This window comes from Vipera berus, assembly GCF_964194415.1.
Source record: "Vipera berus genome assembly, chromosome: 1".
In the NCBI taxonomy this organism is placed as follows: domain Eukaryota; kingdom Metazoa; phylum Chordata; class Lepidosauria; order Squamata; family Viperidae; genus Vipera; species Vipera berus.
The window spans coordinates 121,650,960-121,665,097 of NC_138202.1; the positions used below are offsets into that span (position 1 = coordinate 121,650,960).

Here is a 14,138-nt window from a genome sequence, read left to right on the forward strand (position 1 = left end):
CACTACATACAAATGCCACCTTTGGTTAAGTTTCCACCAATTTTTCTTCTAATTTCTTTATAACTGTAGCCTTATTCACTTAATAATACTATTTTACATTGCTTTCTGGGCAACCAGTCAACTCTTTGCACCATTACTTTAATTTTATTACATTTTACAAGCTCACTAAATGAAAGAACACAAAAAACCCAAACAACTTGATAGCGATCACATAACACATTGACAAATGTCCTCCTCTCAGCTTCAATACATGACATCAATAACTGAATCCTACTGTGGCTCATTGCCAAAACAAGATGACACCTGATTGGCTCTCTTAAACACTCATGCTCATTGGCTACAATCAGATGAAGGAAAGCTACCTGATATCAACCTAAGCAAGTTGTGCTTCCTTTTTTCTGGCTATTTGGCTATAACCTTTCATAGAGTACAGTACAGATAATTGAACAAACTATGTTGCATTACATTCTTGATTAAATTATCTTTCCATTGATAAAAAGGGTTTTCACAATTTTGGCCACTACTGTACATTATTTAATGAATTGTTTGTAAGTTTTCGCATCCAGAGAAGACTAGCTTTGAATGGATATTCCAAGGCATCTAGGGTGTCCTGCAAGACAGATCACGTGATGTCAAGAACCATGAAGAAAAAGCTTGCAAGAGGACAAGGAAGAAATGTGCTATTCTGCCTATCCTGAAATGTCAGAAATAAATTCAAGGTGCTGAGGCTAGAGCCTTCTTTAAAACCTACCTTTAGTCTTTTCCCAACTGATTTATCTCCAAGACTTGGCAGGGCTTATCTGTAATAGATCATCCACTGGATAGTAACACAATCTAAAGTGTGTCATGAACGTTAAATCCCACTCTGCTAAGAGTCCTATAAAGCTTCATGAGTATGAGAGAAGTTGCTAAGTCTTTTCAGATGAGGCTTTTATTATGCAATTATCACTTTGCAAAATCAGGAATTTTTTGAAGTGTGCGAAGGGTTCTCCACTGCTAACTGTATGTTCTTGGTTCTGTGCTGGCTACATGAAATCTTTTAAGTAGGGAAAGCAGGAGAAGCTTTGCGTTGTCTTTGAATTAACAGCATTAAGAAACTATCTGTCAGGAAATCTGCTTCCGGATGCAAGTCAAGATCCTGGTTATCACTTTTAAAACTCTACATGGCTGGGGGCCAGGTTATCTGAAGGAACGCCTCCTTATTGCATCTACCTGATCCACCAGGGTAAGAAGGCAAGGCATATCACGGGTCTCATATAAAAGGGATTGTCATTTGATGGGACCATGAAAAAGAGCCTTCTTGGTGGTGGCCCCTTGATTGTGGAACATCATCCCCCCACCAAAGGGCCCCCACCCTACTTTTCCAAAAAGCCCTTAAAAAAGTGGTTTTGTCAGCTGGCCCCAAAACCCACTGGTGGAGATGGAGCTGATCAAATAGCTGATTTGATTGCGTTGCTGCCATGGGGGTGGGTGAGATGGGGTGTTTGTTTTTTTTAATGAGTTTGTATTATATACATTTTATATCAATGTGTTTAATAAAGAAAGAAAATAGATATGCACTCTTTGAAGCCAAGCTTTGTCAAGGAGCACTCATAACATGATTTGGAAGGAATAGAGTTCGTCTGCTCCACTTCCCCTCATTTCAGTCCTGTCAGGTGGACCAGATGACGAGGAAAAGTTGGAGACTGAAACAATGCCCAATATGGTCAGGAAGAGAGTTATTTATATCTCCAGAGCAGCTGACTGGAAAAGGGATCCTGCAGTGCTTCTGAGCAACGGCAGGAGGCAACATTGCCAAGAAAAAGAGGGTAGCCCCCCAGAAGGTGCCTTCTTCACTGAGAAGTCCCAAATGCTTTTGGTCTTCAGGAGCCTGCTGTAATCCACAGCCCTTTGCCCTAGATATTCTAGGGCTGCAACTCCCATCACCCCCAGCAAATACATACTAAGTGCACAGGTAGGGAAGGTCATAGAACATGGACTCGGAAGAAGTGTAAAATGTTCTGATGAATCTGCTGAAGTTGCTTATCCACAATGTAGGTTAAAATCTCAGCTAATATCATGGGCAACCATGAAGCATTTATGCAGAGTATTAATCCTAATTGATTCCTACAATACACTAAAATACACAAAACCCTGGTTTTCAAGCCACATTACATTACATAAAGCCAAGTCAAACCATTTCATAGCTCAGGGCAACATGGAAAACCAGTCCCAGCTATTAGGTTATTAGTAGCAGAGCGGATCCAATTCCAAAGCTAAGGAGGTGTACCAGTTCTTATCCATGGCAAAAGTTTTGTCAGGAAAAAAGGAAAAAACACTACAGCACTGGAACAGCTAAGGATGACTTCAGGTTGCCAGAGGTGTGGACTTGGACTGAGAAAAAAAAGTTATGAGGAAATGTTTAATGATAATAATGACTTGGTAGGCGGACAAAAATGCCAAATCCAGTAACATCTGGCTGACTGCAATGAATCATCGTCATCAAAACTCTCAAGACAGTATAAAGTCATTTGGTTTTATTTGTCAAGCAAGAAAATGGGCCCAGAAGAATATGGAGGCTTCTGGGATGGCTGACCTATCTTGTCAGCTCTGGGGAAAGACCACTGGTGTGTAATCTGCACTGCCCCTTTCATACCCCCACCTAGATGGCTTTTCAGTGAACATTGCTTATGACGTACTGATGGCAAAGCTATTGATAAGCTGATAGCCCTGCCTGCCCAAGAAATGGATTGAGTCCTGGAGCAAAGTGTGTGTGTGGTGGGGGGAGAGTTCTTGCCAGCAAGTCGGGGAAAGGTTGTACCCTTATTGAAGGTGTCCTGTCTGAGTGAGAGACCTAAAGCATCAGTGAGAGGTGTAGCTGGGCTCTGGGCTATTTCAGGGGAACAAAATATCCCTATTGCTCCAGTTTGTTTGTTTTTAATTGCATTCCCCCAGCTGTGAAAGCTGGGTTCAGGAGAGTTTCTTTGGGGGCGGATCAGACTGAGGCGACAGGAGCTCAGTTCACATCGAGGCGCGCAAAGGACTGATCCATGCCCAGGCTGTTCTCCACAAAGATCTCATACTTCCCAGCATCAGCTGGCGTCACTTTCTTGATGGTGAGAGTTGTTGAGTCACTGCCAATGTTATAGTACACTCTGCAGAGGAAGGAAAGGGAATCAGGACCCATTTTAAGACCTACAGTAGATAGAAATTTCTTCCTGACTTAATCAACAGCATATAAGAGTGCTTGCTTCTAGGGAATCAGCAGTTATCTGGACTAGGTTACCATCTCCTTCATGCCCTGTCAATGCAAAGGATCCTAAACTAAAGGTAACAAGCTCTTTTTAACCTGACAATCACTAGAGAAAGAACTGGAGAAGGAGGAGGAATAATGATCATACTATTGGAAGTTCACATTATACACTGTACTATACACTTTTAAGCTACGGCATCATCTATGCTTTTTCTCCGTGCCTAAACGTTACCGGTAAGGGCTTGTATGATGAAGGAAAGAAGATCAGAAGTTCTTATTATATCTCCATTCTAACTCGATTGCCTCTGATCTGAGGCTACCCATCCAGTACCCAGGGCTGGGCTTCACTCACCGATCATCCTCTTCAATATCCTCCCCATCCTTGGCCCAGCCAACATCAGGGGCTGGCTGCCCACTGATGTGAGCTGTCAAATTGACCGTGCTGCCTTTCTTGGCTTTCAAATTGTCCGGGCCTTTCTGTATCTTGGCAGGTACTGAAAGAGAGGGAAAAAAAGGTAGGATCAGAGCTGGGCCCTTTCACCAGACATCTACCTGGAGAGAACTTATCCTGGGACCCAGCACTCTAAAGCTGTGTGATGTGAGTCTTCTTCCACATGTTGGCGTTGCTTTTCTTGTAATGGTTGTTAACTGCTGAGTAATTGCAACTTAGCATCGACAGATCTCGTTAGGGATTGTATTGCAAAGAGAGCCACCATAGCCACTTCTCAGTGCATCAATCCGAAAAGATTTCTGCATACTTTGAGCTAATTACTTAGTATTTCCTCTCTCTTCCCTGAAGATGACAGTGGCTCTGGGCACAGAAAAAGGTGATAATCCACTTGTTGCCTGTGTAGTCTTCTTTTAAAAACAATTTAACTTGCATTCTAGAAGTGTGAAATAACCCTATTCAATACAACTCCCTTTATGAATTCTTCTGTCACTCTTATCTAAAACATAATAGAGTGGAACTGCTATAAAATACATTTGTCAAATGGTGCTTCTATTGCTAGTCTTTTCCGATAAATTGTTAAAAAAGTAAAAGGGAGAAGTAAGAGGTTGGCTGATAATTAACAAAATGCAATATTTTTGAACGTCCCTGTGACATTACTGAAAGAAACTATTGCCAGTTCGTATTAAGACCCATCCAAAAGAAATCCTGAGATTATTGAGATTGTGGGAAATAACTGCTAAGCTTTTCCTGGGGGTGAAAGAGTTCCTCTTTAGAGCATGGCTAGCCTTTCCTAAAGATAAGGCAGGATAGGAATCCTGCTCTGGGGTTGCTGCTTTCCCCACTAAGTGTTCCTGAAGGACACTTCCTAACAGTGAGAGCAATTAACCAGTGGAATGACTTGCCTCCAGAAGTTGTGGGTGCTTCACAACTCATCACTGGAGGTTTTTAAGAAGAGACTGGACAGCCACTTGTTGGAATGGTATAGGGCAGGGGTAGGCAACCTCGGCTCTTTTATGAGTCATGGACTTCAACTCCCAGAATTCCTGAGTCAGCTATGCTGACTCAGGAATTCTGGGAGTTGAAGTCCATGACTCATAAAAGAGCCGAGGTTGCCTACCCCTGGTATAGGGTCTCCTGCTTGAGCAGTGGGTTGGACTAGAAGACCTCCAAGGTCCCTTCCGACTCTGTTATTCTGACACAATGGAGGGAAGTAAATTACAATAGTAAATCTTATTTTCATTTTTTTCTACAATGTTTTAGGGGAGACCTGGGTTACCTTGGTCCACTCTGCAGACTTGAATTAGTCTGCAGCTATTCTGAGTTATCTGGCTGCTTAAAAAGATGGATTATGCAGTCCCTTTGTCTAACTCTATTTCTTCTCTCCATTGCTCTCTCTGTTCATCCAACCATTGCAACAGACAGGTGAATGATTATGGAGAAACTATTCTTGGGACTTATACTGTAGTTAGAACACCCTAGAATTTAGGATACCTTCTTGAGATTATCACTCCATTTTGCTTGGTCATATTCTTTTCCTAAGTAATAAAAACTCCCATTGAATTGTTGATGTATCCACCAAGGAGCTTTCAAGACTTCAGGTTCAGTGCAATAATATAGAAGAAGTAACACCGGAGTTAGTTGCCTTCTCTTCTTCTGTCGCATCTGGGCAACATTTAGTCATGTAGCACTCAAGGTATGACCACACAGCAGTTTCTTTAGTTAATTCAGAGTTGGAAAAGCAGGATATTACAGGATCTACATGCTTTGTAAGTATCAGCTTGTATAAATAAATACATACCTGTTTTGTTTGTAACGTTCCCTTCTGACTTAAGAATGATAGGTCATGTAAATCAAGACCTGACTGGAATATCAGTCTCAAAAACCAGCCTCTTCCCTTGGTGACTGAACTATTCCGAGAATTCAACAGCGAATTCTCCCACTGCCTATGCTGCATCTCAACAGGACCATGAATAGCTAGACAAACAACATAACTTTATTAGAGGGGAGGGGGTGAAAGGAGGGAAGAAGGAAGGCAGACAGGCTCTGTCTTGGCAGAGGCAGGGCTAGAGTTAGGAGTTGGCTTTTTGCATTATGATTAGACAGACCTGGCCTATGAATAGAAAATGGGTAGGGCTACAACTTGAAGCAGTAGAGTAGACAGTGAAGGATGCCAAAGTGACAGACTTTCTTAGAGAAGGTCTTCAATGCCCAGGGGATGCATGGCTCTATGTTTAGCAGGGAATGTGGGAAGAGAGTCGCATTACCTTCTATGAGGAGTCGAGCTGAGTCAGAGCACTCTCCAAAGGGATTCTTCACAGAGATGGTGTACTTGCCCAGGTCAGGAAGGCCTCCATCACGCACCACCAGGGCCACAATGTCAGGATCCTCAAAGATGTAGCGGTACTTGGGCCCGTCCTTGAGTTCCACACCATCTTTAGACCAGCGGATAAAGGGGTCAGGGAAGGCACTGATGCGACATTCTAACTTGGCCGCGCTCCCTTCTATCAGCATCACATCTTTGAGGTTCTGTAGTACCCGTGGAGGGCCTTTGTCTTTCAGTTCCTTGCGAGACCTGAGAGTGGAGAAGAGGAACTGGAACAAGCAAGCATGCAGAACTTTGCTCACAATCTTATAGCTCCATGTTTCCCCAGTCCAGTGGTCTCTGAATAAGTTAAAATTGCATCTCTCAGAATTTCCACGTAGCATGTTCATCTATTCTGTTGACTAGGAATTCTGGGAGTTGTAGTCTCAACAGATCTAAAGAATAACCTGCTGCCAAACTGTGTTCTCATTTCTCGTTCTCATGAATAGTGCAATAGCAAAGTGTCATGAAGAGTGATCTGCAAAAAAGGCAAATGATAACAGTTCCCGGGCAAAACAAATTATGTGGCCTTATGTGTGTGTGTGTTATATATATATATATATATATGTGTGTGTGTGTGTGTGTGTGTGTGTGTGTGTGTGTGTGTGTGTGTGTGTGAAATGCTTGTTAACTATTTGTTAGCAATCTAAAAAAAATTTATACACACACATACACACACACATATATATATGAATATTTGGAGGGGGTGAATTGAACACTTAGACAGCAACTTGTCTCTGCACTTAAAAATTAGCATTATTAAACTGCAGTTAATTGAGCAACATTATTTTGACACCGAATGCTTTGGATATAAGTGGGCAAAACCCAACTAATTATAAATCCTCTTGTTATATACCTGTTCTTCTCTGTTCCAGAGAATTAACACTAATAAAATTATGGGGGTAAATATTATTAATGAAGATTAGCTTAAATTTTGTTGGAGTTTGAGCTTACTCTTGAAATGGAATGGCCCAGTTTGTTTATTTTCTATGGATAAATCTAAGCCTGTAAGAGTGTTCAACAGTTATGTTGGGTGCTTAATTGTAAACAACTAAAACACTGGGTTGTGCAGAGGGATTGGGTGTGTGATGATAAGAGCTGGTCCTAAGGCTTCATCAAGGTGCTGCATTATAAATAAAGTATTCAGTCTAAATGCTGAGGCAAACTCTTCAAGGAAGCAAAGTCTGTGTAATCCTCTCTCGAGGTGATCGCTCTATAACAGGAAAAAATTAGGATCTTTATGTTGTTGAATCCCAGATTTTGGAGAATACACTGAATTGGATTCCTATCAGATTCCTATCCTTCATGTCATATCTCTAACACTAGACATAACATCACAGAATTGGGGGAAAAATGGAAAGGGTTTTGGAAATAATCCACTCTAATCCTTTGCTCATGGCAGGAATTGAGGTAATTCCTTTCTCTGAAAAATCTTCTTCTGTTACTACTACTTCTCTAGCAGCCCTTCCCCATCCATTTCATGACCACCACCTCTTTGTAGTCCTTCAACATCCAGTCACGACTTACCACAATTTTCCAATTATTTCCAAGCTATCTTTGTCATATACTAAGTCTCTCTCTTTCCTAGCTGAACTACTGAGGATAATATGTTCAGCTTCCCATACTGCATTCTCTCATCAAAATATACAAAAGACACTTTCGTCAAAACATCAAGAGATATAGCAGGCTATCAATCTTTCTTCTAAATTTCCCTTTCATGTGCCTTGTATTTGTTGATCTTCTTTTCCAAATGACTTTTGAGTCCAAAAGTATAATTCATACAAAGACAACAGTAGTCAATGATTAAAAAAAACTAATAATAGCATGAAAAAGCAAGGACTGCAAAGGGATCACTGATATAAATATCTTTCTCCAGAGTCTGAAAGTCTACAAAATGAGCAAGGGTGTAAGCAATGGGCTGGAATGCTTCACATTTGGAATGCCTCCTTTGAGAAGATTCCCTTTTTGGTTGTAAATTGCAAGAGGAGGAGGAACACTGAATTACAAGCTAACACAGAGGCAGGCAAAGCTGGAGGCAAGTCATCCCAAACTCTGGAGAATGATGACATTAAGAAGCAGCACCAACCTTGTCCTGGAATTGTTTCTTCATTTCTAAAATACTTATGTACCACCCTGTAGCCCAGAAATATATGTTATGGTTGCTGTAATTTTTAAAATGTGTGTGTGTGTGTGTGTGTGTGTGTGTGTGTTAAGAGAGAGAGAGAGAGAGAGAGACAGACAGACAGACAGACAGACAAAGTCCTCCCAGACTAATTTTTCAAGAACCCCTTTTCTTACTACCAGTGAAGATGTCATCTTTCACTGGCTACCTGCCTCACCTGTGTCCACGATAGGAGGACTGGATGCGAATGGCGGCATTCTGCACCTGAGGATCATTAATGTCCAGGGAGCATCCTGGTGGGGGAAGGGCTGCTGCTTTCTTGGGTGCAGCTTTTGACATCTACAGTGCAAAGGGGAGAGGAGGAGGAGGAGGAGGAGGAGGAGGAGGAGGAGGAGGAGGAGGAGGAGGAATGACATGTTAACATGGGAGAGAAAATCCCCATTGCCAAATGGTACAAACTCCAGCCCTCTCTTTGCTTCCATCACCGCTGACCCCTTCTGACTGTCTAGGGAGGACATTACATTTCCAAATATGTATCATCCCTGCACTGCCAAGAAATTCCAGTGGGTGCTGCCTTCCCAGATCCAGAGTCTTCCAAAAACATCAAACTGGAAGGGAGTGACCTTCCAGGTTAGAGAGCTTCCTTTTGACATTAATACTGCAAACTTAGCATAAATTTCCATGAGGCAAGGCTGGTGAGGATCCCATCTATCTCTGACATCATGAGGGCAAAATTTCCTTTTGAAGGAAGGAAGAAGGATAAGACAAGGCTCCATCCGGACCCCCAATTGGAGAGGAAGGTTCTCAGGTAGGCTAATGTTTGGGGGAGAGAGTCATTAAATTGGGGCAGAAGTCCTAATGATCTATTCTTTTTTCCACAAGAAAAGTTGGAATCTCTTACCGTCAATTCTACCAGTGTAGCTCTGCTGGGATGGAAAAGGCCACAAGCCTCTCATCCCACTCAAATTTATATCTCTGGAGGGGAGATCTCAAGTCTGTTCATGCCCCCAACTGCATTCCTGCCCAGGCATCTCCTTCTTTGGCTGGGGTGGGGGGTGGCAAGTGTGCCCCCTGCTCAGAGGGGAATCTTGGCACTCCCTTATATAGTCTGCTGCCAGGTACCTGTGAGAATTGGGGCCGCGCTGATTGCAACCCAGTGCTGTGTAATCACATTGACCAGCCCAGAGAGACTGGAGCAGCTGTACCATTCCCGTCCTTTGCTGAGAGACAGAGAAGAGGAGTGGCAGACTGACAAATACACACCCACTCCGGGTTGCTACCAATACATGCTGCTGTTGGAGGACCAAAAACACCGGACAGGAGCGAGCTCCAGTATTAGGATCAAGGGCTAGTCAAACAGCTTGTAAAAGTGAAGAGATCTACTCCAATGCACATATTTGATCCAGAAAAGTGATTGAAATGTGCCTTTCACAGATAAAATAAATGTCAATCTGCATTCATCACACTGAATTATTTCATTGGACAAGTCAGCCTCAACAAGTGGTAATAATTATGTTATTGCAACTCTCCCAGTTATGTACTGAAATATGAAGCTCTCAAATGGAGGGTGTTTCCATACAGTATCTTTGCATATTCAGGGTCAGTTCTCATGAGCCAGTTAGATCCAAAAGGGGATACTTTATTGCTGGCTCAGATGCTGGAGTCTGCCATTTTGGGGGAAAAAACTACTGTTTTTCCCTGAAGCCTTGCAGTTCAATAGAACATTGGGGCAATCTCTTCTCTCCTTGAGGGAAATTCTTGCTTCATTCTACATCCTGGCCTCTGCTTCCTCACAGAAATCAACCTGTGATAGCATTATTTTCACCTTTTTCAAAGTTGTTGGGGGAAAGGCTACCTTTGAAGGATTATGGAGCAGAAATAGTGATGACATAGTGGAATGACATAGGAGAGGCATGTGTGGTCAAAGGGTCTATCATGCAGAGCTTCAATATGTCTGTCCTTACATTTTATTCATTTATTCAATTTCTATAGCCACCCAATTCAACCACATGACACTTGGTTGCTTACAGTTCTAAAACTATAAAACAATTATATCATAAAAACATAAAAAACATACAGCAGCCAAGATAATTAACCAAGAAAAGTACCATAAACAGTAAAGCCAAGAAATGGGACCCTTAACACACCTGAACCCCAGGCCCAAGTACATAGCCAAGTTTTAAAGCCTTGAGAAAAACTAACAAGGTTGGGGCCATTCTAATCTCTAAGGAAAGGATATTCCACAAGGTAGGCTAGAGCAGAGAAGGGCTGTCTGCTGGTTCCCATCAGTCAATACCTTTGACTGATGGGATCTGCAGCATGTCCAATCTGCTAGATTGAATTGGATGTGTCTACATAGGGACACGGTGGCTCAGTGGGTTAGGACGCTGAGCTTGTCGATCAGAAGGTCGGCAGTTTGGCGGGTCAAATCCCGAGTGCCACGTAGCAGAGTGAGCGCCTGTTACTTGTCCCAGCTTCTGCCAACCTAGCAGTTCGAAAGCACATAAAAATGCAAGTAGAAAAATAGGGACCACTACGGTGGGAAGGTAACAGCGTTCTGTGTGCCTTTGGCGTCTAGTCATGCCGGCCACATGACCACGGAGATGTCCTCGGACAAACGCTGGCTCCTCGGCTTTGAAACGGAGATGAGCACCGGCCCCTAGAGTCGGAAACGACTAGCACGCATGTGCGGGGGAACCTTTACCTTTACATGGTCTACACATGGAAAAAGATGGTCCTCAGGTAACACAGTCCCAAACCATGTAGGGCTTAAAGATGACAACCAACATCTTGAATTGCACCTGGAAACACACTGGAAACCAGTACGATTCATGTAGTTATATTTAGGCAAGAAAAAACAAATGCACAGGTATACAATAGGTGATATCTGGCTCAATAGTAGTAACTGTGAGAGGGATCTTGGACTCCTAGTGGGCAATCACTTAAATATCAGCCAGCAATGTGGTGTAGCTGCCAAAAAAGCTAAAACAGTCCTAGGCTGCATTAACAGAGGGATAGAATCAAGATTATATGAAGTGTTAGTACCATTTTACAGTATAATGCCCTTGTAAGATCACACTGGGAATATTGCATCCAATTTTGGTTGCTACAATATAAAAAGATTTTAAGACTTTAGAGAAGAGTAACAAAGATGATTAGGGGACTGGAGGCTAAAACATACGAATAATAGTTGCAGGAATTTGGTATGTCTAGTTTAATGAAGAGAAGGACGAGGGGTGACATGATAGCAGTGTTCTAATATCTCAGAAGCTGCCACAAAGGAGAGGGGATCAACCTGTTCTCCAAAGCACCTGAAGGCAAGACAAGAAGCAATAGATGAAAACTAATCAAGGAGACAACCAACCTAGAACTAAGGAGAAATTTCCTGACAGTTAGAACAATTAATCAGTGGAATGACTTTGTGGGTGTTCCAACACTGGAAGTTTTTAAGAAGAGATTGGACAATCATTTGTCTGAAATGTTACAGGGTTTCCTACTTGAGCACAGGGTTGGACTAGAAGATCTCTAAGGTCCCTTCCAAATCTGTTATTCTATTATTCTGTTAGTAGTGGTATTACATGTGCTGTGTATGTGGCACCATTTACTATATCTGCAGTCACCTTCTGCACCATTTGAAGTTTTCAAATACTCTTCAAGGGCGGCCCCATGTAAAGCATGTTGCAGTAATCTAAGGGCATTGGGTGAAAATGAACAGGGCCTTCTGGTCCAGGAATGGATGCAACTGGCGCACCACCTGAAGTTGTGCAAAGGCTCTCCTAGACACAGTTGCCACCTATGTCTTGAGTAGGAGCTGTGAGAATAGGAGAACCTCCAGATTATATACTAGAGCTGCATATACAAGTAGTGCTACCCCATCCAGACTTAGAAATGGAAGCACCTTGTCTCCAAAGAGTCCAAATACCTGAGTTACTCAGTTTTGCTAGGGTTGGGTTAGAGCCCGTTTTGTCCCCTTTAGACCTGAAGAAACACCAGGCACTGGGATAGGATATCCACAGCATCACTCAAGGGGCCTGCAGTAGAGATATAAAGCTGGGTGTCATCCACATTAAAAAACAACAAAACAAATCAAAAGGCCTGAGTCTACACATCAGATTAAAAAATTAGCCAAGGGTAAAACTGAGCAAGCTTCTGTGCAAATGCATCCACTATTGTTTAAAAACCAGCTTGGCTAATTTTATTGTGTGACATGTGGCCAACATATTTAAAAACTAATATCTATTTTGCCATCAAGTGAAGTATTGAAAAACAGACACTAAAGGTGCCTTTTGAAAGATAAGTAAATTATGAAACTATATTTATTTATCTAACTTTATTGATAAAACTATATCATAGTGTGTGTGTGTGTTTTCATTGATTCATCATTGATTGATTGATTGATTGATTGATTCATTCATTCATTCATTCATTCATTCATTCATTCATTCATTCATTCATTCCTGGATATTTATGTCCCTGAACAATGGATCTACTGACTTATCTACACATTTCCAGCCCTCTCCCATTTTACCATCATCGTAGATAAGAGAACACTCCATTGTCAGTCCATCATAGAGGGCGATTCTAATCCAAGAAATCCAATGTCATTATAAATGTATCGGCTTTTAGGATGCTAAAACACTTTGTTGAAGTTCCGGCAACATGGTTAATATGATTATGGAATTAACCATTGGGGTATGGGAGTTTCACAGCATGTTGAACCACAGTATAATCGTACACGTTGAGTTCACCCAATTTACAAAATCAGGAAAAAAGAAAAGAAAAACTGAAGACTAACCAAGCTGAGCATGTTGTGTGCAATCTCCACCTTTGATCAACCGACTCACATAAGCTTGTTATGCAAGCCCATCCTTTGCTTCACCATGCAACAACAGATGAAGGAAACAGTTCTTCTGAAGTAACTACTGTATGAGCTCTGGGGCTGTTTTTCAATTAATTCTGTTTTTTAATTAAAAAGATAAAATAATGTGACTTGTTTAAGAAAACTTTTTCACTAGTTTGCAGTTTCAGTATAGCTTGTCTGATACTTTCTGGTATGTTCATTGGTTTAAAAGTAAATGTAAAGGAGATACAATGGTTCAAATGTCTTAAAGGTGTTTGAGAAGTGTTGAGTGTACCAGATTTCCAGAATGGCATCTAAGCCACATTCCATCTGTCCTTGCAGATACAGCTTCAAAGACTTGGAAGGCTACCTCTGATTTACTCATGTGAGTAGGAGAGTGGGCATGGGTGTCAGAATGAGTTAGAGGTTTGAGTCATCTAGTTAGTACTGAACTTTCCTGATTAGCAATTCTTAACATAGTAATAAAGACAGTTCCTAGCATAATAATACATTGCCCTGCCTTCTTTGCTCCCATCTGCTTTGCTGATTCCTTTTGTGGTACAGAAAACAACAGGATAATGTTAAGGAAATGATGGCTGGAAAGGGAGACAGGACCGGGTCAAGGGAATATGGCAAAAATTGGGAACTCCATTAGTGTAAATGGAGTGTAAACCAAAGGCAATAGGCTCATTGCCTACTACACTAACTACAGTAATCAAACCTCTCCAGGATTTTAAATGGAAATTTAAGGCCCAAGTCTGTCTGGAGTACTGTAAAGATTAACCTTGAGAACTTCCACATGCTAAAGGTGAAATCTCTAATACTGTGATGGAATGTGCACTGAAGACTCAGTGGAAGCAAACCTAGGCAGCTCAGAACTTTTCAAGAGGAGGCAGTACATTCCCTCCAAGAGAAGCCTGAATTAAGAGACTTTGCAGTTCAGAACTGAATGGGGAAGAGGAGCTGGATGGGGTCAGTTTAGCCACATCCTAGAATCTCAGGATATACAGTATCTGGTAGTTAGAGGGTTATAACTTGAGTTTGGAAAGACTCTGTCCCTTAGGTGTAAACAAATAAAGGATTTCTTAGACTTTATGGGATTTACCCACAGAAGAAAAGACTATGTGAATG

At 41.8% G+C, this 14,138-nt stretch overlaps 1 protein-coding gene across 1 annotated transcript; it reads right to left on the reverse strand.

The window, feature by feature from the left end:
• Positions 1-2,476: 2,476 nt before the first annotated feature.
• SPEGNB (SPEG neighbor) lies at positions 2,477-9,230 on the reverse strand. Its single transcript, XM_081312511.1, has 5 exons — positions 9,069-9,230; positions 8,385-8,506; positions 5,948-6,255; positions 3,585-3,726; positions 2,477-3,134 (listed from the first exon to the last, which is right to left on the reverse strand). The coding sequence occupies exons 2-5, from the start codon at positions 8,504-8,506 to the stop codon at positions 2,996-2,998; spliced, it is 711 nt and encodes a 236-aa protein (XP_081168637.1). The 5' UTR covers positions 9,069-9,230; the 3' UTR covers positions 2,477-2,995.
• Positions 9,231-14,138: the final 4,908 nt, after the last annotated feature.